This window comes from Besnoitia besnoiti (genome assembly GCF_002563875.1).
Source record: "Besnoitia besnoiti strain Bb-Ger1 chromosome Unknown contig00007, whole genome shotgun sequence".
Taxonomy (NCBI): domain Eukaryota; phylum Apicomplexa; class Conoidasida; order Eucoccidiorida; family Sarcocystidae; genus Besnoitia; species Besnoitia besnoiti.
This window is the reverse complement of record NW_021703915.1, coordinates 345,261-371,124: the sequence shown is the minus strand read 5'-3', so window position 1 is coordinate 371,124 and position 25,864 is coordinate 345,261. Positions and strand designations below refer to the sequence as shown.

At 58.3% G+C, this 25,864-nt stretch overlaps 6 protein-coding genes across 6 annotated transcripts; 3 read left to right on the top strand and 3 right to left on the bottom strand.

Annotated features, from left to right (window-relative positions):
• Positions 1-1,614: 1,614 nt before the first annotated feature.
• Positions 1,615-7,750, bottom strand: BESB_070830 (uncharacterized protein; the record flags this gene model as incomplete). Its single annotated transcript, XM_029365456.1, has 3 exons — positions 1,615-2,865; positions 3,212-3,847; positions 4,463-7,750. 3 exons carry the CDS (start codon positions 7,748-7,750, stop codon positions 1,615-1,617), a joined length of 5,175 nt encoding a protein of 1,724 aa, XP_029217940.1.
• A 2,650-nt stretch (positions 7,751-10,400) lies between these two features.
• Positions 10,401-11,902, top strand: BESB_070820 (uncharacterized protein; the record flags this gene model as incomplete). The annotated part of the gene is made up of 2 exons (XM_029365455.1): positions 10,401-11,319; positions 11,805-11,902. The coding sequence occupies 2 exons, from the start codon at positions 10,401-10,403 to the stop codon at positions 11,900-11,902; spliced, it is 1,017 nt and encodes a 338-aa protein (XP_029217939.1).
• Positions 11,903-12,093: 191 nt separating this feature from the next.
• Positions 12,094-13,836, top strand: BESB_070810 (uncharacterized protein; the record flags this gene model as incomplete). Its single annotated transcript, XM_029365454.1, has 1 exon — positions 12,094-13,836. One exon carries the CDS (start codon positions 12,094-12,096, stop codon positions 13,834-13,836), a length of 1,743 nt encoding a protein of 580 aa, XP_029217938.1.
• Positions 13,837-16,243: 2,407 nt separating this feature from the next.
• Positions 16,244-18,892, bottom strand: BESB_070800 (putative elongation factor P; the record flags this gene model as incomplete). The annotated part of the gene is made up of 6 exons (XM_029365453.1): positions 16,244-16,329; positions 16,562-16,616; positions 16,897-16,985; positions 17,374-17,443; positions 18,022-18,086; positions 18,499-18,892. 6 exons carry the CDS (start codon positions 18,890-18,892, stop codon positions 16,244-16,246), a joined length of 759 nt encoding a protein of 252 aa, XP_029217937.1.
• Positions 18,893-19,971: 1,079 nt separating this feature from the next.
• Positions 19,972-21,945, top strand: BESB_070790 (PP-loop family protein; the record flags this gene model as incomplete). The annotated part of the gene is made up of 1 exon (XM_029365452.1): positions 19,972-21,945. The coding sequence occupies one exon, from the start codon at positions 19,972-19,974 to the stop codon at positions 21,943-21,945; it is 1,974 nt and encodes a 657-aa protein (XP_029217936.1).
• Positions 21,946-23,891: 1,946 nt separating this feature from the next.
• BESB_070780 (uncharacterized protein) lies at positions 23,892-25,418 on the bottom strand (the record flags this gene model as incomplete). The annotated part of the gene is made up of 1 exon (XM_029365451.1): positions 23,892-25,418. One exon carries the CDS (start codon positions 25,416-25,418, stop codon positions 23,892-23,894), a length of 1,527 nt encoding a protein of 508 aa, XP_029217935.1.
• Between the last annotated feature and the right edge of the window lie 446 nt (positions 25,419-25,864).

Sequence of the window (25,864 nt, the reverse complement as noted above, 5' to 3'; positions counted from 1 at the left end):
AGCGATTGAAGGGAAGACGACGAAAAAACAAGGAGAAATTGGCGGCAAGAACACGGACCGCAGTCTCACAGCCTCCAGCGGCTACGCGTTTGGCTTCGTGGAGGGACTCTGATTGTCTGGGCCCCTGGCTAGCCGCTCCTCCCCCCCCCCCCCCCCCCAGGCCCCACGGTCAACGCGACGCAGGGCGCTTGCGGACAGCCTCTCACAGTCATCAAATGCCCTCCAAACAGGAAAGCACAGCATCGAATCGCTTGGTGCGCCTTCGAAACGAGGTTTGGCTCCAATTCCGCGGTAGCTGCACCGCGCGACTCAACAGGCGAGGGACAGTTGCTGCAGCCACGCTCGGCGCAGGAAGAATGGACGCACAGATGCGCCGCTCGAGGGCGAAACTCCTGACACGTCGAGAAACAGAGTATTTCCATGTGTTTTTGGGAGCGGACAACGCAGCTGGTCGTCCTGCGGGAGTTTTTTCTCTGAGGGTTGCCTCGAAAGTCGAGACGAGGCGCATGCATGGTTGCCGGCATGCTCACAGCGCGAAAAGAGATCCTTCAAATCGAAGGGAGACGGCGCGGCCCCCGCGACCTCTAGCTCAGCCGCCGCCCTCCTCCTGAACTTTTCTTAAGGAGCCAGAGGCTGAGAAACAGGCAAAGCAGGGCCTTCGGGTCGCTTCAGCAACACGGACGTCTCATGTGGCAGCAGGAATCTTTGTGTGTCGCAGTAAAGGCAATGAAAGTGTCGTCTCCTCCGGCGTGCACTTCAGCGTTACGTTGCGCACACCAACTCCGCTTCCTTCCCTGTTTGCTCGCGACTTCCGTCGCTGCCTCGAGGAATGCGCCTGAACCTGAATCGAGTGCATAGCCAACAACGCAGGGCAAATATCAGACTTAACCCAGAGAGGGCTGGCGCTGCAGTGCAAACTGGCTACACGAAACCGTGCCTTGAAAAGCGGCTAGTGCGGAGCAGGTCATGCAGGAGACCAAGAAGGCGTGGCCGCTAGTCACGAGTGCGGGGATGTATCTGGAGAAAGCGTGTGTGACGCGGCTCTGTCCAGAAACCAGGGGGGAGGGAGGCATGATTCTGCAACGCACCTTGAGCAGACACGGCTTTTTCCAGTACGCGGGTGACCCCCAGGGCACGCCTGCCTACTCGTCCTCGTCTTCCCCCGTGACTGGAGTAGCAGAAACACACGTTTGCTCTCCCGCCGGAGGGAACAGAGACACAATTCTACCCGAGAAAGTTGACAGGCTGCAATCCCTTGTGTGTGGCGCTTCAATGTTTGCCGCGATTTTGCTTCGTTCCTGTCCATGTAGTGGCGCGCGAGGATGCAGCCGATGCGGCGATGCACGAAAGTTGGTCCGACTCTTCACATGTCGTTTATGTACACCACTTTTAAATAGAATTATAGTTGAAACTTTATCAGCATCTATTCTGGTTTTTCGGATATTCAGAGATCTACACACTAATTTTCTACCTCCTTTCGGTGTAGTACCTCAGACGGGGCAGCATTCCCCCGAGGAAACAGAACACGCAGGGTTGTCACACTCACGCCAAAAAGAATTAGAAAGAATACAGAACTTTTGCCCTGTATCCTTGCCGCATGACGATGCACTGCACCTACGAACGGGCAAGACGATGCACCGCAATGTCAATGATGTACGGAGGAACGAGAGCCTCAGACACGACGACGTAGGCGTCTGGTCTCGGGCCAGGTTTCGCCGGAGGGGTCTTTTTGCTCAAACCTCCGCACCTACTGTGAACTCCGAGCAAGGTACGGACACAGTTAAGCACCTCGGAGTGCAGATGGGATGATTTCACTTGGGGCGGCAGCCCGTGTTCCCAATATGACTCTGAGCGACGAGCTGCCTCGTGTGAATTCCAGTTGTCCCTCCCCGCCGACTGGCCGTACACCGGCTCTCGCTCAATAGAGGCTCCTTCGAACTCAAGTTCGCGTTTCGTGCGGCTCCCGCCGGCGAAACCCCATTCTGCAGGCTTGTTCAGCTCGTCGCCGCTCAGGGGGCGGTTGCTTAAGGCGTCTCGCCTCTCGTAATCTGGCACGCCCTTCTCTTGGACGCTATCGTGATCGAGCGAGGAGTGCGCAAAGCAGTCTACCAGCCAAAGGGATGCTCTGAGGACTCGCGCGTCAAGCGCGGCTAGGCCCCCTAAGTCGCCCCACTCTAATGCTAAGTGCAGAAGCACGGCCTGCAGCTGCGAAGCAGTCTGGACGGTCACGCCGCATGCGCTCAATGCGTGTGCGGGGCTCCCTGCCGTCCCGCCCATCGCCGATTCCGTGGAGCAATTGGGCGCCATTTCCACAGCCGCTGGCGCCTGTTCTAGCTCCCGCTGCTCCAGTGCCTCGTGCCGCACGTGCGCCTCCATCTCCTCGGCCGTGCCTTGGTGACGCTGCCTGCCGCTAAAGCGCGTCAGCTGACGAGGCAGTTCGTGGACGCGTACGCAGTCCTCTTGAGATTTCTCGGCCTTTTCTGGAGATGCCCCTAAGCTGGGCGCGTTCCAGGTTCCCGAAGGGGAAGACATCTGCGACTCTCTCTTTCGCACTCCAGTGGAGTCTCGGGCGAAACCCGCGAAGAGAATGAACGTATCGTACAGTGACTGCCGACCTAGGCTCGCCGCGAGAGTGGCGAGAGGAGTGCAGCGACTCCCCCGTGAAAAACGTGGGTCGCCAGCGGAGTCTTCCCAGCAGCCATGGCCGTCTGGCTCTCGAGACACACGTACAGTGAACGAGGACGGACGGCTCACTAGCGAAATGTAAAATGCGTGGAAGAGCAACGCGGCGTGCCACTGCGGGGTTCCCGCGAAGGACGAAGCTGCCGCAAAACAGCAAGCAATCACGTGTCGAGGCTCTGTTCGCTGAAACACACAGAGAACAAACACAGCGCAACTATGCATACGCCTCACAGAGGATGTCCACCGCGCCAGACGCTTGGTCTCTGCAGCGGCCCGTGAGAGGTCGTCTCGAGCCACTTGGTAGGCTTCGAAAAAGGAAGGAAAAGCCCAGCGGAGGGGACCGCTCGCGCCACACGGCTATGTGTGTCTCTCCTATCCTACATGCGCCTCCTGCAGATTCTACCTGGGCGCCTCTTGAAAAAGACGGACGCCTGCGCAAACCCTTCCAGGCGCATGCATCTGCTCGAGACTCCCCCCACTCGTAAACCCGGCGCGGCCTTCCTCCCTCAACCGACCGCTGCTTCCTTACTCTCGAGAGCAACTGGCGTGCGCAGGTCTGCGCCAGCAAGATATCTGCGTAGACGATCTCTCGGTTTCTTCCGCGCGGCCCCGCTGGGCCGGGGGGCAGCTGCCCCCCAGGGGCTCCCTTTGTGGGCTGTGGAAGACGCACGCGGACGCTTCCGGCATCCAACTTGGCGAGCGCCGCGAACACGTTGGCAAGGCCCTGCGGCGTCGCTGCAGCGAGAAACGGAGGCAGATGTGTCTGCAGGAATCCGGGAAGAAGGGCGAGGACAGAAGTCCCTTCCGTGCAGCCAGCGAGGCCGGGGCACACCTCGTCGTCGTGGCCTTCCGCACGCGCGGGCGGGCGCGAGTGCGCCTCCGCCTCGAGAGGCGGACGAGAGCTCGGCGCCTGCATAGTCCGCGAGGGAGAAGACGAGGCGACCCCTTCGAGCGCTCCTGTAGCTTGTGCCGTCGCCAAGAGATGGAGCAGAAGGGCGAAGTGCTGCTCTGAGAAGCGCAGCAGCGTGGGCGGCTTTGAGGCTGCAGCCGAGACAACAGAACGCGAGTCGGTGCCAGAAGAGGAGGCCAACGAGAAGCCAGACGGGGAACGAGGAGACGCCGAAATAAAGGAGGACGCGGGGCGGAGGAGGGACACGAGAATTGCCTGAACAGGAGAGCCCACGAACAGACACGCAACACGGCACACCTCGCCTACGCAAGTGTAGCAGACGAATATGAATCGGTACTGTTTACGGTTTAGAGTACAGACCGAGAATGCGAGAGACAGTGAAGAGCTGCCAAGTCCGAGAGCGCGCTACCCCACTCGAAAGCATACCTAGACTAGCCCTCCGTTCGTTGGCTCTCTTGTCACCGGAGTGTTGGCCGCCGAGTCTGCGTAAAACCGAAAGTGAATCGTCGTGTCGGGACCTCCTGCCTTGCAATTTGTTTCGAACTCGCGTGTACTCGTGCCACGATGTGGTGTCCAGCCTATATACGCGCACCCTAGAGCACCGGCGCATGCAAAACAGCCTAGAAGCAGATGTCATCACATGTACATATATGTGTGTATGCACGTGTACCGGTATATATGCATGCACGCCGTGTGCGCCTCGTCGGATAGAACATCGCGGCGGCTGCGTCTACGCGACGCCATGCAAGCATAATGATAAGGCACCCAGTCAACGCGACCGCCTCGCGGGGAGGAACCCAGTTCCGGGACTACTAGTCAGCTTCGTCCTTTGCGAAAGAAGCGCTCGCGGCGCGCGTCTTTTATTCATACCTGAACGCTCTGTCGGGCGTCGACTTCGAGGGCAATCCAACTCCGGAGCGCCAAGAGTCTGCCCTGGATAGTGAAAGCCTCTGGGCTGGACTTCAGCCTCCCCTGCGCAAGCACGGCAGCTGCTTGCCTGGCCATCGGTCGCGGGACAGCCGGAAGCTCGGCTAGCGCATACACGAGCCGGACTGCCTGCTCAGGAGTACATACCCATGACGTCTCCTCGCGCTTGCCTCGTTCCTGCGCGCCCTCATCCCCGCCCCGCCTCTCTTCTTTCTTCTCACCCGCCACCAGCGGTCCGCTGCTGCGAACCTGCACCACCCGCCGCTGGTCTCTGGTTTGAGTGGAGTCCCCAGGTCTGCCTTCTACAGCAGCGTCCGCTGGCTGCTGCGCCTGCTTCCCGCTCACCGAAGAGGCCGCGTCACCCCGTGTTTCTGTGGAGTCGGCCTCCTCATATTCGCCTTCAAACGCCTGCTTGCGATGCCCAAATTTGGCGTCTCTAAGCCCGTGAGCACGCTCCAGACTCCCCCGCCCGCCGAAAGTCGCATTCGCCGATTGTTGACATGCCGTTTCTTCGCGACGCGTTGCATGTAGCTTGTCGAGCGCAGCACACGCCAGTCGTGCACCCAGCGTAGGCGACAGAGACACGCTCAGAGACGCGAAGCCGTGGAGCAAAAGACTGAGGCCCTGCGGCGAGAAGGAAGACAGAAAGTCCCCCTCTCCGGCCCCCCGCCGAGGGACCGCAAGATCCTCCGCGCCGCCTGCCCCGCCTTTGCTGTCTCCTCGCGCAGACGGCGAATCACCACAACGCGAGGGAAACGAGAACTCCGACGACGAAGACGCAGATGAGAAAAGCGAAGAAGTCGAAGACGACAAAGCAGGCGGAAGGCAATCACCGGCTCGTGCGCACCGCCGCCCCCTCTGCGCCTCTTCCTCTTGCGGCAGGGGTCGTCCACGCTCGACGGCCTGAGAACTCTGCGAAAGTCGCCGCTTGAGCGCGGAGAAAAGCGGAGGAAATAATACCTCGGCGGTGGCGCATGCATTCACCAGGAGTGAGGCGTCCTGTTCATTCATTCGACGGGAAGCCTCCTCCCAATTCTCCACGGAGAAGAGCATCGTGAGCAGACAGTCCCGCAGCTCGGACGAGGACGGAAGGTCTAGAGCAGAGGCGCGACCAACTACAACCAGGCGGCGTCCAGTCGCTGGAGCTTTGTGTGCTTCGCCTGTCTCCTGCGCGTCACACGGCGACTGTGGAGCCCGCCCGGTGACGCCGCAGGAAGATGCGACGGGAGACACTGAAGACGAGGCCGCAGCCAACCGAGGGGCGAGCGCCTGCCCTCTCTCGTCTGCTCCAGAGACACCCGCAAGGGGCGCCGGAGCCCCTGAAGCTGCCGGCGGAGCCGTGCGGGCCGGAGGACCGGACGAAAACAGTGAAGAAGTGAGACCCGGGTTCTCCCGCCCGAGCTTGTACAGACGCACGCATGCATTTGCTGCCGTCGCGAGGCCTCGAAGCTCCAGAGCTGGTGACGCGTCACCAACGACGGGGGGCGGAGGCGCGGAAGAAGCGGCAGAACACTCAGAAGACGATACAGAAGGCTCGCAGGACGGTACAGAAGAATGCAGAGGAGACGCGGAGGCTGAGCGCGAACTGACGCGCGGAGACGACGCGGAAGAGAAAGAAGACGAAGGGGGAGTGCCTACCAGCACCTCGGGCGCGTGGCGAGCTGCCTCCCGCTCTTCGCGCTGACGGCGGCAAAGCAGGCGGACAGCCCACACCCAGAAATTTGACGGGGGCCAGGCAGACGACGACCCAAACGGAGACACCGCAGCGTGCTGCGACGCGGGGGAGGGCGACGGCAGCGGAGGAGGGACGCCAGAAGGAAGGTTCGTGGCAAGGGCGAGAGGCCGGACTGGCGAGGCCGCAGCCGCACGCGATGGACACGAGGGACGCGGCGCATGCGCGGGTGTCGCTGCAGTTTTCCCGAGAGGCGGGGCTCGCGTCTCAGTCGCCTCATGCTGAGCAGGCAGCTGCCGCTTTCTCTCCGCGAGAGTTTGTTTTTTCTCGCAACTTGCACACGTCGTCTCCGCCGCGCGACATACCAGCGCCCACAGCCCTCCGGAGTCTCCCGGGGAGGCTACACTCGCAGGTCTGCCGGCCTCTTTCTTTAGCAGCCTTCGTTGCAAACGTTCGAGCTCTCCAGCGACTGCGTTCAGCCAGAGCGCCACTGCTTTCGAAGAAGCGAGAAGCGCTTCCAAGTCCGCGGTCGGCTGGCCGTCGCTGGGCGGCCTGCAGCAAAGAGCGGGCCTGTTTCCTGTCTGCAGGTGGGTCTCTTCTCTCTCCCTCCGGCGTCTTTCTGTGGAGTCTCCGGCGGGGGTGTGTCTTTGGTCTCCTGAAGCCTCGCGCCCAGAGGCAAGTCCGCGACCGCCGTCGGCGCGCCCACCGGTGGAGGCCCGAGGCGCATGCAGTCCACGCCTGCCCCCTTCATCTCGCTCGTTCTCCTCCGGCCTCCAGGCGCAAGGATAAGACTCCCGCTCGCTGCCCTGAGTCTCGAGGATTGAACAGCCTCCCTCTGGGGTCGCCGAAGAACAGAGAGGCGAAGAATCTCGCGGAGGATCCGGCGTCGCGCTCGCGCTCGCGTCGACAGGACGAGAATGGAGCAGGGAGGAAATCGATCGCCTCTGGCCGCAGACGAGAGACGCTCGCCCACTACGCAGAGAAGCGAAGAAACCCTTCGGTTCGTCCCACGGAGCCTCCCGGCACAGCGAGCGAGGGGAAGGCGCGGCCGAGAGCTCTACCCGCCCTGGGGGGCTCAGGCGCTCGCGGGCTCTCCTACCGGCACTGAGGACGATGACATGGCGGGCTCGCGTCCCTGCATGCCTCGCGCATGCGCCGGCGACTTCCAGTGCGAACGCCTGTCTCTCGTCGCTGTCAGCTCGACCGTCTTCCGGCCGGAGAGTGAAACGCGAAGGCCGACGTGCGCGTCGGCGCGACGCGGATGCGCTGCGGTGAGGTGTTGAAACGAGCGAGTTTCCCCCATCGAAAGCTTGTGTCGCCTTCTCGGCGCACAGCGGCAGAACTCGCTGGCCTCGCAGTGTAGGCCCTGGAACAGAGCGCCAAATCGCCAGAGGAGAACCGGCGCGAGACTCCGGCAGAGACACAGGCGGAGAGCAGAAGGCGGGTGCAGGCGAGAGGAGGGAACAGAAAGACGGGGGAGAGGAAAGGAAAGGAAAGGAAGAAAAGGGAGGGAAAACCGCACGAGCTGCGCCCCGCGTCCTGAACCGCACAAGCGTCATGGCCAGTGTAGGCGCGAGAAAACGGGGGCGGATCGAGGCGCACGGACCGATCAACAGAAAGGCCCGCGAAGGCCCAGAGACGGCATCGTCAAGCCGCTGACACACAAGAGAAACACAAAAAAGCAAGCGAGAGGGCGCAATCGCAAAGCCCTTCAGAGTCCTGAAAGGGCATCGGGCAGTGGCACTTCGCGAATCCCTGCGAACCAGACCAGCATACCATGACGGAGGTGTACGAGATGAGATGCAAGAAGGGAGAGGAGTCGAGACACGAAAGCATGTCCTCTCTCAACGTATGTCATGCTTCGCAAAACGCATTCATCTAGGATCTCTAGGAGAGAAGAACGGGTAAGAAAAACGAGTTTAAGAGAAAGAGCGGGAGACGAGAGGAGCAGCGGCCATGCAAGCAGTGACGCCCCAACCGCGCATACGCAGGAAAAGAATGACGGAGATGCAGATAGATGCATCAGAAGACAGGCAGTTCCCCGACACTGAAAAAGGTCTGCCCTCTACAGCAAGAGACTTTCTCCAGGCTTCAAGAGTCTGGCTTCGAAAAAAAAACCAATTAAGTTTCTTTCGGCCTCTCGATGCTGGCACCATACACGACGACGCGGAGGCGCCGGAGAGGGCAGACGAGCGGGCACCGAACAGAAGACGGGAAAACAAAGACGGCGCTATGGATAAAACAAACGAACCCACGTACATGGAGAGACAACTGTGCCTTACGAACAGAGGAAAAGGCCGGGAGAGGGAGACTGCATGGCGCTGCCGATTACGACGACTAGTTATTATCCAGCGTCGCCCACAAGAGATGTGATACAAGTCTGCACAGATGGACTCAAACGGGCGGCGTGGTAGAGTGTATACGAAGGGAGCTGCGGGTTTGTGGGTGCAGGTATAAATATCTGTTAACTTCACCCTCGCACACAGCGCATATTACTCAGATGTCTCTCGAAAAGCCGCAGCTCGCGAATTCGTCAGAGTGTAGAGCCCCCTGTAGCGCTACACCCTCCATAGATCGTTTCTCTCTCGGCGTACGAAGCATACAAACACCACAGGTAGGACGGGGCAAGTTGTTGTGTGATGCAACACGTCGCGGTTCAAAAACAGAGACGAAAATTCAAGTTAGGCGGGCGGGCGCGCGGCTGTCTTCACGCGACCGAGCGTGCGCCCGCGCATGCGCGCAGGTTGGACCATCGATGCTGGCGAGCCCGTTGAGCAGAGCTCGTTGACCGAGCTCGCTGACCACGCGTCGCTGCGGCCTGATCTCTAGAAAAAGCCTTCGCCGCTCGTTCAGTTGCCTCAGGCTTGCTACACATATCTGCTGGGTTCAGTTTCTCCTCCCAGCATTGCGAGAGTTGTTCCCCTGCGGTGTGCGTATACCGCGAGTGACCCCAGCGCGCCGCCCGCCTCGCCTTTCCGTCTTGACTCTCTCGAGCTTCTTCCAGCCAGCTTGTCCTTTTCCAGTTTTTTGGCCCTTTGTTACCGGCTGGCCAGGTGCCGGAAAATCTTCCCGGACTTTCCATGCAGCTGCGAGGACATCTCCTTCGGTGCAGCTCGAACAAATTTCGGTTCCGCCGGTTTTTTATTTTGCGCCAGCGGCCAGCACTCACCTTGAGGTTGAGCAAGGCGGTCGCCCGCCCAGCGGCCCTTTGAGACAAGTGCGCGTGCGACAGCGGGCGCGGTTGCCTATGTATGTGGGCGCTTAAGTTCGGATGTGCGCATACCATAGGAGTGGATGAATTCTTAATAGAGCACGTCTCTCGCCCTTTTACTGGCGAAGAATCAACTGTTTCCGTGTATATAATGCGCGTCTGGTGCGCGCGGGACGACTGTATGGAAACCGAACATGTCCATAGTTTTACATAATCAGTAATACCCCCCCTAGGCGTCTGGTGTGTACCAAGGCATCAAACGCGCTACGCATAGATACCTTTAGAGAGAAGAAATTCTTCATAAGCCTGCTGCTCGCGGTATGGAAGTGTATGCAGTGTGAAGGTAAAATTCGTCGTGCTGCACGGGGGCATCAGTGTGTGCCTAGGAGAAAGTGTACGCCACAATATGGGTATAGAAACAGTTCTTATTGCGTAGTTACGTGTGTAGCTCTATGCAAGGTCTACTAGATCTAAGAACCGAGACGAAAGTGACAAAGTGCGAATACCGAGACGTGTGCGCGCGGCGGTGCAATGTGTTGGCGTGGAAAATATCGCCATGTCATGTTCATGACTTCTCGTTTCACAGTCCTGTTGAAAATATTCACATTTTCACAAGTAACTCTGAAGACTTCCATGCGTTGCTCTTATCACCGCGCATTTGTGAGTCTGTCCCGGGAGTGCCATGCCTCCTACCTCTTCTTCCGCACGAATAGTTTTTCGTGCGCTGGTTGTTTCGACTCCTAGCGTTGTTGTTTAGCGGTTGATATTCGCCTTCGCATCGCTGTTTGTCCGAGCTCGCATCCTCGCACATCGTTGTGTCCTCCGCCAGCGTTTCGTCTACGGCTCCTCCCTTCCTCTGTGTGCCTCTCCTTGCTCAGCTGTATCTGGCTTCTCGTCAGCGCTGTGTTCCGCGTAGGTTCGGTTCCTCTCAGCGTTATTCTTCTGGTATCGGCTTCGAGCGTGGTATTTGGTCTCCCTTCATTCCGGAGCCTACCACTATGGGGTTCTCTCTTGACAGCGCCGAAGCGCTTCAGTCCTGTTCCACTGATACTATCCTTGAGGCGTCCAGTCGCATCGCGCTCCTCACACGAGCTCTCAAGGCCGCGAACGAAGCAACGAACTTAGCTCGCCAACGCCCCACGGTGATGCACCCCCCCAAGGTGTTGAGGCGCGCAGATTATCTGTCGTCTTCCTCCTCCTCATCTTCCGTCCCCGCTTTGCCAAATGTGCCTCCGTCGCCGGCGCCTCCGCACGCTTCGCCTGCCTCTGCTGTGCCACGTTCTGGACCCCCCATTGGGAGCAGCGGCTCCAGCGCTCGCGAGTGTTTGAGGCCCCAGCACGAGCCGGTGAAGGTCGCTCCGCGAGAGGATAACCCAAAGCGCGAAGCGAGCACCTCCTCACGCGCCACTGCACTTCTTGCTAAGGTGCCTGCGGAAGCCGAAGGTAACGAAACACCTCAAGCAGAGCAAGGCAAAGAGGCCACAGCCGAGCGGCCGTCTCCTCCAATCTGGGAGCATACACGTACCCGCGGATGTCCTATTTTCACGCGAACTCATCCAGCGTTTGCCGCTCTTGTGGGCAAAGCAGACGCCGAGGTTCCAAGGGTCAGGGTCGAGAACAAGCAGGCCGCTGACGCAGATTCAAACAACCACTCCAGCGAGACATTTCGGGCAAAGCGTAAAAGTAGGCGTCACAGACACCGGAAAATCTACGAACTGAACAGGGCCAAGGAGGCCGCCGAAAGGTATTTAGCGACTGCTGAGCAGGCGAGACAAAGGAGTCGCAGTCTCTTTTCTCCATCATTGTCACCGGACGCGGGCCTCCTCCGCTCTGCTCCGTTACGCGAAGCCGCGGGCGCTTCGGGCTCTGCAGCGGCGGCTGCCTGGAAGACAGCAAGGAACCATGGAAGACCAGCTGGTAAGGAATGTCAGCCGCTGGTGCAGCGATCAGAAAAAACAGCTTTCGCACCCTTAAGGCCAAGGTCTACACGCCTGCTCGCAGGCATGGATTGTGTCACGAAATAACGCAAAGATCATATATGCGCACAACTATGTAGCCCTACAGTGCTTTCCCTGTCACGCTGCCTATGCTGGCCGGGAGCCTCTAAGTCGATTGACCTATCCAGTTGCACATTCGTCCCGGAAAGCATTTCTCTGCTCAGACGTGCCTCACAGCAGTGTACGTCTTGGCTTGTTTCGGCATTTTCGGCTCCAACTGTCGACTGAAATACTGAGCATAGACGTATATGGTACAAGAGCTGAATAACAGGTCATCTTATGAAAGGCGCAGTAATGCCAGCAAACCGGACCGCGCTGTGCTGCTGTGTCCTGTTTTTTCGCTTGATAGTCAAGACAGCCACACGTGTCGGATATGCTGGTTTTCCAGAGCTGCTGACTCTCCAGGTGCAGATTGGCTGTCCCTCGCCCTTCCCATTCCTCCGGGCCCGTTCAAGCATCTTAAAACGGACTGCGCAGGTGTCAGAAAGTCGCGCATGACGTAGTTGCCTCGCCTGCCGTGTGTCGTACTGAGAGCTCCACCTGTGCAAGGCTGACACTCACGAGCTTCGCTCCTTCTTTGAGTGTGTCGCGCCGCGTGTCTGCAGCGCTTCCCCCCGTGCAGAAGTCTGCGCCGCGTGTTCACCGGGTTTTCCGTGAGGCCTCCACCGCCCAGAAAACGCACAGGGTTTCCGGAATGAGGGCGGAAAAGAAACACGGCGATGCGTCTCTCGTTCCTCCCACTCGCTCTCCGTTTTCTCCGCCGCCTCCACGCGCTTTCCCTGTTTCTCCTCTGCCTTCGCCGCTTCTCCCCCCTCCGCAGAAGTGGATAGTTGCGACGGAAAAGAGAGTGCATCCGAGTGCGCGAGCGGCAGCGACTGCACTAGAGTCGGTGGGGCGAAGCCAAGGCGAGAGGAAAACGTTCGTCACGCGGGTGTTGCAGGCTATGCTGGCGCAGCGGTACCGCGTGAGCAACCAGGAGAGCGAACGAGTCTGGCGCCGCGTACTCGCTGGCATACTAAATCGACTCACAACGACAACCAAAAGCGCCGTGCCTAGTCATGCGTACCACCTCGCTGCGTGCGCTGACTCTGTGCCTTCCGCGTCGTCGGCCGCTTCGTCGCACGCCTGTCCCGTGGAGTCAGCTGCTGCCACAGCTGCTTCCGGCTCTTTAGCTGCGCCGCCGCCTCCGCGCGCTTCCTGGGTTTCTCCTCTGCCTTCACGGATTCTCCCACCTCCGCCCAAATGGCTAGTTGTGAACGAAGAGGGAGGGCATCCGACAGCGCCAGTGGCAGCGACTCCGGTGGCAGTACAGAAAAGCTTCTTTGCTGGGGCGCCTGCAGGTGCAGGAGCAAAACTAGGGTCGACCGGCCAAACCGACGAGGAGAGAAGAGCAGTCTACAGTTGGGTGTTGAAGACTCTGCGGGAGCGACAGGCTCGCGCGGGCAACCAGGGGAGCGATGAATCAGGCCAACCCGATCTCGGTGGCACACTAAATCCAAAGTATCCCATAACGGCAACAAACGGCGCCGTGCCCGGTCACGCGTGCGACTCTGGTCCGTTCCCTTACTTTGTGCCTTCCGCGTCGTTGGCCTCTTCTTTGCACGCCTGTCTTATGGGGTCAGCTGCTGCCACCGCTTCTTCCGGCTCTTTGGATGCGCCGCCGCCCTCGCCCTATATCCATCCTCCTATTTTTGCTGCTCGCCCTCCGCCATCTTCCGCGTCGTCTGCGTCTGCACTGGCTTGGCCCGAGTGGCCTCGCGCCTCGTCTTCCGGGTCAGAACCCCTGCAAGTTCATTTCCGCGTCAAGTGGAAGCAGGGGGCTCACCGCAACATCTGCGTAGCTCTGGTAGCGAAATGCCAAGAACTTGCGTGGTCCCCGCTCGCCCCCCTGTTCTCTTCTCCCGCATACTCGAGACGATCCGTCGCGTGCCAGTCGTCGTCCTTCGCGTCGTCCTCTCCGCCGCTATCGCCGTCCTGTTCGTTCGGCGAGGCTCCCAAATCTCTCTGTTCGCTCTCGACTGTCGCGTCGTTGGGTCCACCGGCGGCGTCAGCGCCGTTTGCGGGGTCGGCGCGTCCCTCGCAGTCTTCATCTTCCGCATTCCTCGTCTCCTCGCGGCTTCCGCTCCTCCTGAAGCAGGTAGCGCCACGCGACGGCGCTGAAGACGAGTGGACGAGTGACCCGCTGTTGCTCCAGTCGGTGGCGCCAGGTCACGTTGTGCCGTTTGTGTTTCTCCTGTGGGATACAGAGAAAGGCGGGCCTGCGCGAATCGAGCCAGTACCCGACAGACGGTGGTTCGCTCTGCCTCGTGCGCGTGGAAGCTACACGATCGATGCCGGAGCGTTCCAAGACGCTCGCGGAGGGCAAGCTGCAGTCTACCCCACGCCTCCCCCCGTCAACAGGGGCCCCTGGGATATGGCGTTCGATGACGAATTCTGAGAACGACACGAAACTAGAATCGACAACACGACGGCGGAAAACCGTGAAAGCTCTAGAGGGCCTAGAGGGCCGGGCAACCATGGAAAAGAGACTCCGACCACGGTGTGTGGCGGTTGGGCGCCCGGCGTCCCCCTATGCAGGCCCCGCGCGCTTGCATCGCGGGTGTGAAATAGCATGCGAGACTAGGAAGCCGCGTTGTTACAAGCCAAACAAGCCGCGTAACGTTCGGCTGGAACCCGAGACAGACAGCGGGTGGAGAAACGCCTGCCTCTCCTGCGCCGCCTCATCATAGATTTGTCCTCGCTAATTTCGCGAGCTGTTCGCTTTAGGAAAATTAAAGACGAGCATGGTATCCTTTGATGTTGTTTGCCTTGATATATATGTACAGATACATATGTATCGACGGCGTGCAGAGTCTGCGCCGGACGACGAATGGCAGCCTGCGCGATGCTCTCCAAATTCATGTATGTATATTAGTATTATTCTCCAGAGTGGGAGCAAAACCACTTATCTGCTTTTCCGTGTTTCCTACCGGAAAAAGAAGGCCTTGGTCAGGCCTCTCTAATGCATCCCGAAGCGGCAAGTAATCTGCCTTCCTGGCTAGGGAGTTCCCTGGCTGCGGGTGTATCTGAGTCTTTTTCGTGATGTGTGCGTATAGCCATTCGGCCGCTGTACTGAGCGATTATTTCCCATAGGTTCGCTACATGTCCGCCGCGATATGCGTAGAGATGCATGCTCGTGTGCATGTGTTTGCGCATCTTTCTGTGAGGCCCCCTAAGCAGTCTATGCCGCTCTAAGATTACCATTTGTTTCTCGACTGCGCAGGTCCACGCAGGTTTAGGGTTTAGGGTTTACAAGGTGCATGCATCCGCTTTGGGTGTAAATGGACAAGCGTGTGTGTACTTTCTGTGGCCCCCCGTGGCGACGTTTCATAGGAGCTATTGGCTTTGTGTTTATTCCTACATGGGTATGCAAAGATGCACAGTCGCACGCTGGTCGTTACGGGTTTAGGGTCCCTACTCCGCACTTTGCTGCACTTTCTAAGAGCTCAGCACACTCAGACTTCCGCGCACGCAGCGGGGCGTGGCTGTACGGTACCCGAGTGTGCTGAATGCCAGCCAGTGCACGGGTGGCTGCGGATTCGAGTGTAAGTGTTCCACTGCAGGTCCCAGAAGCCGGTCCACAGAGAGCGACAGACATCAGCAGCGGATTTCAGTCGAACGACCGGGGCCCGGGCCCCTGCGAAGTGAAGCGAATGCGACAGAAGCGAGGAACCGCACCGGAGAGGAAGATAGAGAACGAGTCTGACACTGGAACGGCGTAGGGGCGCAAAAAAAACGGCACACGGAAGGACAGTGTGGAGGCGAGCAAGGAAGACACGCGGCGCACCGGTGAGTTCTCGGGAAGGAGGACTTACAGTCTCTTCCCACAGAGACAAGATACACACGTGCCTGTAACGCACACGGCTCGTCGTTCGCCGCCGCACCACGAGTTGGGCACAGAACCAAAGATGCGTTTAGAGGCCGCATAAGCTCGAGCGTATACACATGGGGATATCCGTATATACACAAGCTACACGACGACGCAAACCCTCAGCCTGCACGCCGACGCTCTTCGCCTGGTCAGTTCGCCTCTTGGGAAAGGCCCCTCAGCTCGGAGCTGGTACGTCCATGCACGCAGGCATACAAAATCTATAAAATAGGGCGCTCATACTCAAGGGACAGAAAGGACATCATCTCCCAAATGCGTCCTCCACACACGGCGCAGCGCACGGAGCCGCGCTGAAACTTCCGAGCGGGTAAAAGCATATGCATAGGTAGAGAGAAGGCCCGACGTCCCATGTATATCATGCGTGCACGCCGGTCTTACGGATACACACGCGCGCACATAATCATAAATATACATATATATATGTATATACGGTGGCGCGAGTCACACGCGACTCTGTATTTAACAGCAGGAAAGCGAAAGAGGGGGGCCAAGAAACCAGAAACAGACACACGAAGACCCGTAGAAGCCGTCTGCTGTCGGTGCCTCATCTCTTTGACCTGCGTGCGTCCACAGGAACACAAACACACGCGAGCAGACTATTCAAAGTCTGTTCAGTGGCATGAATGCATATGCATATGATTATACAGATGGATGAGGAGGCATGCCGGTCGCAGATAAATTTCAGGCACTATGTTGTGGATGTGTTGAGATCTGTTTTGGCGACGGATGGGTCTGCTCCTGAAACGCGGGCGCTCATGCGCAAGTCGTTCAACTCTACACAGGTTACATGCGACATCCAGGTGTGAGTGTGCTGGGAAATGCGCAGACGGAGAGCAGACAGAAGACATAGAGTCAGGATACACACGAGCCACCCGGTTGGAAGTTCATTTGCGAAAACAAAGTCGGTCCGCGATACTCACTTGAGCTGCTGAACAACCGCTGGAGGAAGCGAAACTTTGATAGGCAGGCCGTCGTGCAGCGATGCCACCACCTTCAACTCCGCTGCGAACAGAAAAACCCCCTAAAAAAACCGGGCGGCTATGAGAAAGAGCTTTCCCAGCAGACACCCACATATATATATATATATATATGTACACAAATAGATAGATTGATCGATAGATAGATGGACAGATAGATAGGTAGATCGATAGATATAGATAAATGTATGGGCAGACGTCTGCGCGGGCGTGGCTTTCGTTGCTTCTTTCCGCCGCCTGCAGCCCTGTTCGCTTACGTTTCAGAAAAGGAGCAACTGACGGCCCTCCAAAGAGCCTCAGAGGAAATTCCGCCTGAGAAAGAACGCCATCCGAAAGGAAAGGCGGAAGCATCAGACTGTCTCGCAGCGGCAGCTGTCTCACCCGACGAACGAACAGGCTTGACGGAGTTCAGCTCTACATCTCTAGCCATGCCTAACGATGATTTCACTATTTTTCGCTCTCCACTCAAGACGCTCTTCACCTTGAGAGGGTCTCTGTCGTGTGCGTAGATCGCTGACTCGGTGTGCGCTTCGCCTCGCGTCTGGCGGCCCTCTATTCTGTCGGAGTAAAGTAGGGCTGTCCCGCCACCTACCTCGTCAAAGTTCTCGTCTGCCAGCACAACCACGCTGTTTTCTTCATCGACGTACATCACCTGGTACGTCTTCTTCTCCGGCTGGATTGCTGCGTGTACGTACACCGCACAGACAACCTGAATGACTCGCCAGAGCTGAGAGAGCGGAGGCCGGAGGAGAAGCAATTTCGGGATACGCGCAGGCGAAACCGCAGAAGACGCAAGGCACGGGCGCAGCAACGCGAGCATCCAGAAGAAATACAAAGAAGATAAGAGGCAGAAAAGCCGACTGTGGGCGCCCTCGAATGTGTGTGGACGCAGCCGCACGCAATGCGAGCATAAGAAAAGAAAGCAAAAAGGGAACAAATATCAAGCCGGCCTCGAGAAAAAAGTGAACCGGATGCATGGACAGAAAGCAGATGGCAGGCGGAGACAAGACAAAAACAGGCGAACTCCGCAGGACAGCTGGAGAGCAACCTCGTTGCCTAGGGCACGTACACTCCAGCTTCTTGTTCACGGAAAAGTTTGCTTCGCCCGCCTTGAACGTCGCCAAGTCGATGAACGAAAGCTGCGAGGCACAGCACAATCAGAGAAGTCCAGTTTTTTATCGCAAACTGCACGACAGAAGCGATCCACTCCTTCTCAGGACAGTCTGCTGTCCACACGCCGGAGCCGCCAGCACCCAGGTTCCGTACCACGTGACAGAAACAGCAATAGGCCCTGCATTTGCAAGATCAGCTCACACCTGATAGATATATACTCACGAGTATCTGCAGAGGCATGTAGAATATCAAGAGTGCATCTACAGTTACAGACAGCGAGAATGCGTAAGCCTGCGCGCAAGAGAGGTCACCATCTGTCTCTCGTCCCGAGGATCGCGCTCTCTGTTGAACGAAATCTTGCTAGAGGCAGCGCAAGTGAAAGGTTTCTGGAAACATCTGTCATCGCTGTCTTTCGCATTCTTGTCTGATTTTTGTGTTGATCCGTCCCGCCACTCTCTCATCCGCTTCACTCTCTGATTCGCCTTTCCTCGCGCTGCGTAGCGCTTCCGCAGTGGCCTCTCAGCTGGCGTCCATTGCAGTTTTCTTCCCGTTTTTTTTTTTTTTCTGCTTGTGCTTTTTGAGGAAGAAGTTTGAACTTCCTTACCCCGATGGACGCGGCCCCTCGTCCCGACTTAATCTGCCGCCACTCGGTGACTTCGACTGTTCGGCCTGGGGAAAAGAGGTACGGAGGAGATGGAAACGTGGTCTGGAGCGGAGCAGAACGGAGAAAAGGGCCTGGAGTCCCTGTTGCCGGATCACGCGTACATACGCCGCGCATACCAGAGTCTCGAAAGGCAGCCAAATTAATCCACTCACATTTGCCTGCTGAGGCGCGACGCGCTGCATGTATCAGCTTAACAAGCACAGATGTGCATGCGTAAAAAAGAGGATTTGTGCAGCAAATGGACACGGTTATAGAAGAGGACGCCAGTCCGCATCCATGTGGACATGAAGGCAGAGGAATCTGTGAAGCTTTGAAATGGAGAGGCGCTCAGGCTCCATCCGCAGGCGGCGTGAGGAAAGGACTCCGAGGTCATGGGCCTATGACGTTCAGCATCCGCTGTTTATGCTCACTCCTCACCGTCAATCACAACAATGTTGCCCTGCCGGATGTCGCAGACGCCGACAGTCGCGAAGCCCCGCGCGTGCAACGCGAGGAAGCGACACGCGGAATCAGATGCATTTCCAGCGAGCGGAGCGCGGAAGGCCGCTTGCGTGGAGAGCGCCGCCACTCCGGCTGGGCGCTGGGAGCCTGCGCGTGCGGGTAGAAGGGCACATGCGCCGCAGCGACACGCGGCGGAATGCGCAGAAGCAAAAGCGCTGCGATTCACAAGGCCGCCATGCGCCGGCGAAACAGGAGCGTTGGTTGGTTGGGAAACGCAAAGCGATGAAGACAGCGCAACTTGATTGGTGTGAGGCTGGGAACGAAAGAAGGAAAAGAAGAAATGGCTAGGTACCGCTCTCCGAATCTGCATGTGGGAAGCGAGGAAGGCCACCGGACACGCCATGATGCGAATGCGTGCTACAAGGAGCCAGACACGGAGACAGGTAGACCGGACAGATACGCGAAAGGGCAGCGCGAAACGCACCCGAAAGCGTGGAAAACAAACAGAGGAAAACAGAGTAGTGTAGGCAAGAGAAAGAACGACAAAGGAACGTTTTGGTGAGGAGGAGACTCAGTGGTTCCAGACTCGGTGCAGCGAAAGACAACGTTGCGCGCTGTGCATGTACGTAGCCGGGGCGCTGAGACTTCGCGCGCATCTAGAAAACGCAGAGTCGGTCTACTTCAGCGAGAAAGGGCAGGACGGAAGTGGTGAGAAGGACATATCTAGAAAGAGGAGACAGCCTGCTTCCGAAAACGTCTTCGTGACAGTCTCGATAGGTCCCGTGAGAAAACCGAACGCGCGCATGCACTGCGACGGAACGATACGCGTGTAGTGACTGCATGCGACAGCGTCAAGTTTGTTCTCGCGAACCAGAATAAAAGCGCAAGCAGCGAAAAAATTCGCATGAGTCTCTTCACTTCTGCTCTCTTGAGAGAACAAGTCTTTCCTGTGTTTCCAACTAAGCGCTCGAAACAGGAGCCGGACTCCCTCCTTAGGCTCAGCAGCCCTCCGCGCCCTCTCCCACCCGGCGTTTTATCTCCAGGGAGCATCTTCGCCTATCTTGTTCGTCTCTGAAAAGAGAACGAGAAGAGAAGACACTCTGCTGTTATGCATAGCTGCGGGAGGAGGCGTCTTCGAGGATCAGGGAAGTTCAGTTGAGGCAATGACTGCGGTGTCTGTACACTGCGGAGTGCGCATGTAGCGTGAGGATTCGTCAACCACCGTGATACCCGGCTTCTGTGGAAACACTCGTCCTGAGGCGCCCAGTCGACAGATTTCAAACCCATTAGGCATTGCCGCGGCGCGTAGCGTAAGATGTCTCATGCAAAGCGAAGATCTGCGTCCTGAGGAGGCGACACGCACCGACGACCTGACGCGAGTGAACGTAACGTACACTTGATGCCGTCACTTGTTTTCGACATTTTCATTGTCAGGAGCAGGAATTGAAAATGAAGGAAGCCGCGAGTTCCCCGCCGCATCCGGTGGATGCCGAGCCTGCCGCCGCATCTGGGCCTTCAGTCACTTTTGCGTCTCCCTCTGCATGTTCCTCTACTGCCCTCGCTGCTTCGTCGTCGTCTTGCTCGAGCAAGGCTTTTCCACCTATGCGGTGTCAGTTTTGCGGCTCGCCGCGCGTGAGCCTGGTTCGCGTAGCCTCTCGTTTGCGCAGCTGCCGCAGCTGCTTCATCCGCGCGTTCGAGGATGAAGTTTTGGCGTTCATTCGGCAGTTTTCGCTCCTCCGTCGCGGCCAAAAGGTCGCGGTCTGCGTGTCTGGCGGCAAAGACTCCGTCGTCCTGCTTCACGTCCTCCACACACTGAACGAGCGCGAGAACTTGGGGCTCAGCCTGCACCTCCTCGCCGTCGACGAAGGCATCAAAGGCTACCGCGATCACGCACTCGCCTCCGTCCAGCGAAACAGCCAACTCTATCAGCTGCCTCTCCATGTGGTCTCTTACGACGCCCTCTATCAGGGATGGACTATGGATCGGATCGCCGCACAGGATCTCGCGATGCGCAAAGCCTCACCTCCTCAGGACGACGCTAAGACGGGCTCGGCCTCAGCTGCTGAGGCTTGCGCGGCCTCCGCCGCCGCGTCTTCTCGCCTTCTGTCCTCTGCGTCTGGGAGTCGGTTGTGCTCGTGTCGTGGGGGGGGAGGCGTCGGCGGCGCAAGCTGCGCCGGCGCGCCCAGAGACGCAGAGGGGCAACAACCATCTTCCAGTTCAGGCGACCGCGACCAGATCCCCTCATGTTGTCCTTCCGCTTCGTCGTCTTCTGCAGCGTCGGTGGCGGAGAAGAGGGGTCGCGGCGAAGGCGACAAGGCGAGCGGTGGGAAGGGCTTTACGCACAGTTGCACCTTCTGCGGGATTTTTCGACGGCAGGCGTTCGAGCGCGGCGCGCAGGACATCGGCGCCGATGTGCTGTGCACGGGGCACAACGCAGACGACGGGGCTGAAACGTTTCTGATGAACATTTTGCGTGGAGACGTGCAGCGGCTGCCGGTCTCCGGCGCGCCGCTCACGGGCTCGAGCGAGGGGCCGAGCGTGATGCGCGTCAAGCCGCTGTTCGCTGCGTACCAGAAGGAAATCGTGCTTTACGCGCACTTCACCCGCCTGGACTACTTCGCCACCGAGTGCACGTATAGCGGCGCCGCCTACCGCGGGCTCGTCCGCAACTTTCTCTCGTCGCTCCAAGATCACCACCAGCAACAGAGAGTCCTCGACCTCCTCCGGGCGGCGCGCATGCTGTGGCAGCCGCCGGCCCCCGCCTTGCCCGCGAGGGAAGAGAAGGAAGGGCTCGTGAGTGCTCGAGGCGGAGGTCGTGAGGGCGATGAAGCAGATGTGGTCTGTGGAGGAGGGCGAGGAGAGACGGAGAAGAGGGGTTCTGAGGAGGACGCAGCGTGGGTAGAGGACGCGAGTTCGACTGAGGCATGCGGTCTGCCGTCTGCGGAACCCGACTCCGCCTCTTTGGAGGTTGAGTCACCGCAGCCCGCGCCGCACACTCGCGCTTCTTCAGTGTCGGGTGCCGCGGCCTCCTCTAAATCAGCTTCCTGTTCGTGCATTTCTGCTGGAAGAAACCCACGCGCGCGGAGAGAATCGGCCCAAGCAGAAAGAGAGAGACACCCTCCTCAGAAACCCGACGATCTGCGCCCGTGCGTCCTCTGCGGCTTCCTCACAAAGAACGACTTCTGTCGCGCCTGCGCGCTCGTGAAGGCGCTGAACGAAAACAAGCTCAACTTTGTCGGGCTCAGCGCGAGGAAGGCGGGTCGGCTGATGGACGGCGAAGGCAACAAACCAAAGAAAAAGGCCGAAAAACGTAACGGGCGCGCGGGGGCAAGCGCCTGCGAAAAGGGACTGCCTCAAAGAGAGCAACAAGCCTGCGGTGGCGGCGACAGAACCGAAGGCTTGCGGGGTTCGCTCGCGTGGTGATCCTTGCGTCCACACCGTGGGGAGACCCTATGATCCATTTTTTCTGAAGGGAAAAGACACGTGTGTGGACATCCGGCATGCGCACGCGAGACACCGATGCAGAGGCGCAGTCGTGCCGCATACCGCGCAATCATATCTCTCGTTCTCCCTGTTTCCATGTGCGAAGAGCGATCTTGGCATCGACTCATATTCGTGCAAAGCGAACGCCACGCGCATAAGCGCTGCGTTTCTGGGCCGGAGTTGAAGCTCCACTCCTGTCGGATGAGTCGCTAGGCATGCGATAGAAAAAACGAATACGTGGGCGTCGTCCAAGTCCGCCCTGCAGAAGATGTAGCTTCACTTTCACTTGCCTGTCCGTGTGCAGACGCGTCGTCTCAACGTGTTTTCTGTTTCTGACACCACCGGAAAACCCGCTGTAGGGAAGCGCTAGGTTGCCTGGTGAGCGGAGAGGGCGCGTGACGCCGTGGCAGCGTGGAGACTTCGTGCGGCCTCTTCGTGGCAGTGAAGAGAGAGCGACGAGGCATGGAGTCCGGTGTCCAGAGCGCGCGGCTTCTTTCTACACTCGCGAGAAGTAGATCTGATCTGCCCTGCGAAGGGCCCGTAGCCGCAGCAGAGAGGAACTTGCGTAGAAGTGGCGATGAACAAGTTCTAGATAATTTAAAACCAATCGGAGCTCTACCTTCTCCCCCACCATGAGGATGGTCAACAGCATTCACCGCAGCTCCTCTGACCTTACCTCTTTTAGATAGCGTCGATAGCCAACAATTAGGATCCACTGGAACGCAGGACATGCAGTGCACTGCGGGGGGAGTGCATCTGGAAGTTCATCGAGTCTGTACCTCCAGCACACGAGCAATGAAAAGTTTTTCAGCGCATGACGCGCGCGCTGAAACGAGCACTTTCTTCAGGGGTACGCCGCGTCGTGGGAATACGGGTGAATAACTGACCCCTTCGCGGGCGCCTCGAAACCGAGCGAGAACTCGCCCTCTGCCAAGAACGGCAGAGTTGAATCAGGGGCGATTGCGCTGTCGAATTCGCATACACGCAGCGTGGGAGCTATTCAGAGAGCGCACGAGAAGGCGCTGGAACGATAGCGTGTATACAGCAGGAGCAGGATCGAAGGAGCTTTTCCCAGTCATACGCATATAAATATATACATTCGGTGTATACCTCACTAAGTATGTATATTGCGTGTATATAGATATCAAATAGTCATACATAATGTATGTATATATATAAATATTGGTGGAGGAAGTTAGTACCCGTGTGTAGATACGAGCAAAGGGCGCTGCATATGTCTGGTAAAGGTATCGATTTTTGTGTATGCAAGCGGCCGAGTTGCCGTCACACCCAGCGGAGCGCGAGGTGCGTAGGGGAGTTAAGCTCTTCTTCATCATCGTGAGATTCAGCCGCAACCAGTAGCTAAAACACACTCGCGTGGGGATGCGGAGGAGGAGCCAAGTTCTGAAGCAGAGGTACAGCCGACGAGCCAGCCAGCGGAGGGCGCCAAGTATTCACTCAGTGCGGCGCAGATACAGAATACGCGCGCGGCGAGCAGTGACGATAAATGGACTGTCAACTGGAAAATTCGTGGCTGTCAGACTCTGTGCGACGCGCAGAAAAGCGGCATTTCTGGTGCGGGGACGTCATTGCCAAACATCGCTGTTTTCAAACAACGAGATTTGTAGAAATTCGACCTCCAGTCTCCGCACGTCCCCTACACGTATCCCTGCAGAGCAGATGACAGACTCGCTAGAGCCGGTTGTTTCGTGTTTAACTCGTGCGACAAAGAAAGGGGGAGTGTGCCTTGAATGTTCCCGTGTGCGTGATCCGTGAGCGATCTAGGACGGAAATGCTTTGGCGATAATATCTGTGAATCCCCGTCTTCACTACGCCGTCGCGGACTGTTCATCGTATATTTTTGGATCGCACTGGACGCTTGTGAACTAGTGCGTGCGGCCTTTGAAGGCCGCTTTTCTGTTGCTTCTTTGCGGCACTTCTCTGTTTCGAATCACCTGGCGCCGTTGCTCCGTCGCGAAATGGAGCGCAACGCGCACACAGACGTCTTCGACTCTCACAACGTGCAAGCGCAGGCGAGCCGCGTGGGCTCGCTCGACAAGCCTCGCGCGTTCTTCTGCCTCAGTCAGATATACTGCTTCTGCAGTGTCTTGGTACGGTGTTGCTTCTTCAGGATCACGGCTTCTTTGTCGCCGTTCCTCTCCTCGTTCGACATCCCCGCCTTCTTCGTCTGCGTTGTCCCCTCCCTGGTTTTGTTCTTTCTCTCCTCTGTCTCTCTCATCGCCGTCGCCCATCGCCGCAGCGACCTCGACTGCCGCGCGCGCCGTAGCTGCGGCGTGCGCGCGCGGAAACCCAAGAGAGAGACAGGGTGATGCTTGACGCGTCCACGTCTGAATCCCTCCTGCGCAGAGCCCGCCGCTAGTTGTGAAGGCCGGCAGAAACTTCACTCCGCGGTCATCTGGAAGGAGCGGCCGTCCTGACTCTCTGTGTCGCCTGCGCAGCGCATGCATGCGGACATCTGTCTTTCTTGCGAGGTCATACAAGTTCCCAAACTTGTGAGAGAAGGCGCGAATCTTCTCCTCGTAGTCCAGAGTCTCGAACTGTTCCTGAAGATCCACGAGAGGCGCCAGAAGCGCCGCGTTCTCAGGTTGATGCAGTCGAGCCGTTTCCCGCGCGAGCGTCCGCGCGGAAGCCAAGCCGCAGCAGGCGACCAGCGACGGCCCCCGCTTTAGAAACACGTGGCTTTGCAGGCGGGAGGCAACCAGACAGCGAAACGCGGAAGGCGACGCGGGTTCGGAAGACGACGCAGAGTCCCCACGAGCCGACGCCGTAGGCGGGGGACGACCAGCAGCGGAGAGACCGGGAAGGGGCGGCTCTGTGGCAGGAAAAGAGAAGGAGGGCTCTGTCGACGCGCGCGAACGCGAGGAGTCGGGCGGATGAGAGCGCGGCGGAGGAGGCGAAGACAAAAGGGAAGCAGACGCAGAGGAGTGGTTTCTAACTTCTGTCGCCACGAGAGTCGAGTAAAGGTATGTGCGGACGGCAGCGAGCGCTTCGTCGGTCAGAGAAGGCGCAGCATCCAAGTAAGCGAGAGGCGCTTCCCGTGGCTCGTTTCTCTCAGGCCGCGCTCTTTCTGACTCGTTGGAGGAATCTGGTCTTTCAGAAAGACCGTCTGAGAGGCTGCCGAGCTGCCCGCCCGCCGCGCGGATGTGCCGTGGAAGGCAGAGGACGGCGACAGACGTGAACAAGAAACAAACGCAGACGCACGCCCTGGCGGAGATGCCGCGCGAGTGCCTCCCCCTGAGGGGTGCGGACAGCACGCCGGGCTCTTCTGAATCTTCTCGAGCCCCATATGTGAGTGTGGCTGCGTGTGCTGCATCGCTTCGCTCCTGTTGAGCAGCGCGTGCTGCAAGCGAACAGTTTGCCCGAAGAGACGAGAAAGGAGAGAGTGAGGACATTTTTAGCCTGAGTGAGAGCTTGGCAAAAGTCAGAACAACGCTGAAGGATTTTCTAATCCTGCGCCACACAGAGCTGGCCGCCTACAGCAGGGGGTAGCAAGCGCGGGTGCAAGGCCTGAAGGCAGCCTCTGCGCGGCCCAGAAACGTCTCCGCGGGCGCCAAGTGAGAAAGTTTCTCTTTTCTTCGAGATGGAGAACTGTTGGGAGACGGGGGAGAATGAAGGATGGAGACACGAGGTAGAAAGGAGAAAGGGGCCTCGAGCTGGCAGAGAATGTAGGGTGCTGCGTGGAAAAATCTAGGCTACTAGGAGAGTGTTGTGCTAGAGTTTCGCCTCATGTTCAGATACCGGTAGAGTTGTGGCATGTTTTTATCTTTCCTCGCCATCATACAGCCCCAGTGCAGCTGAAGCAGACCTCAGCAGACAAGGCAAGCGGGAACTGTTTGTC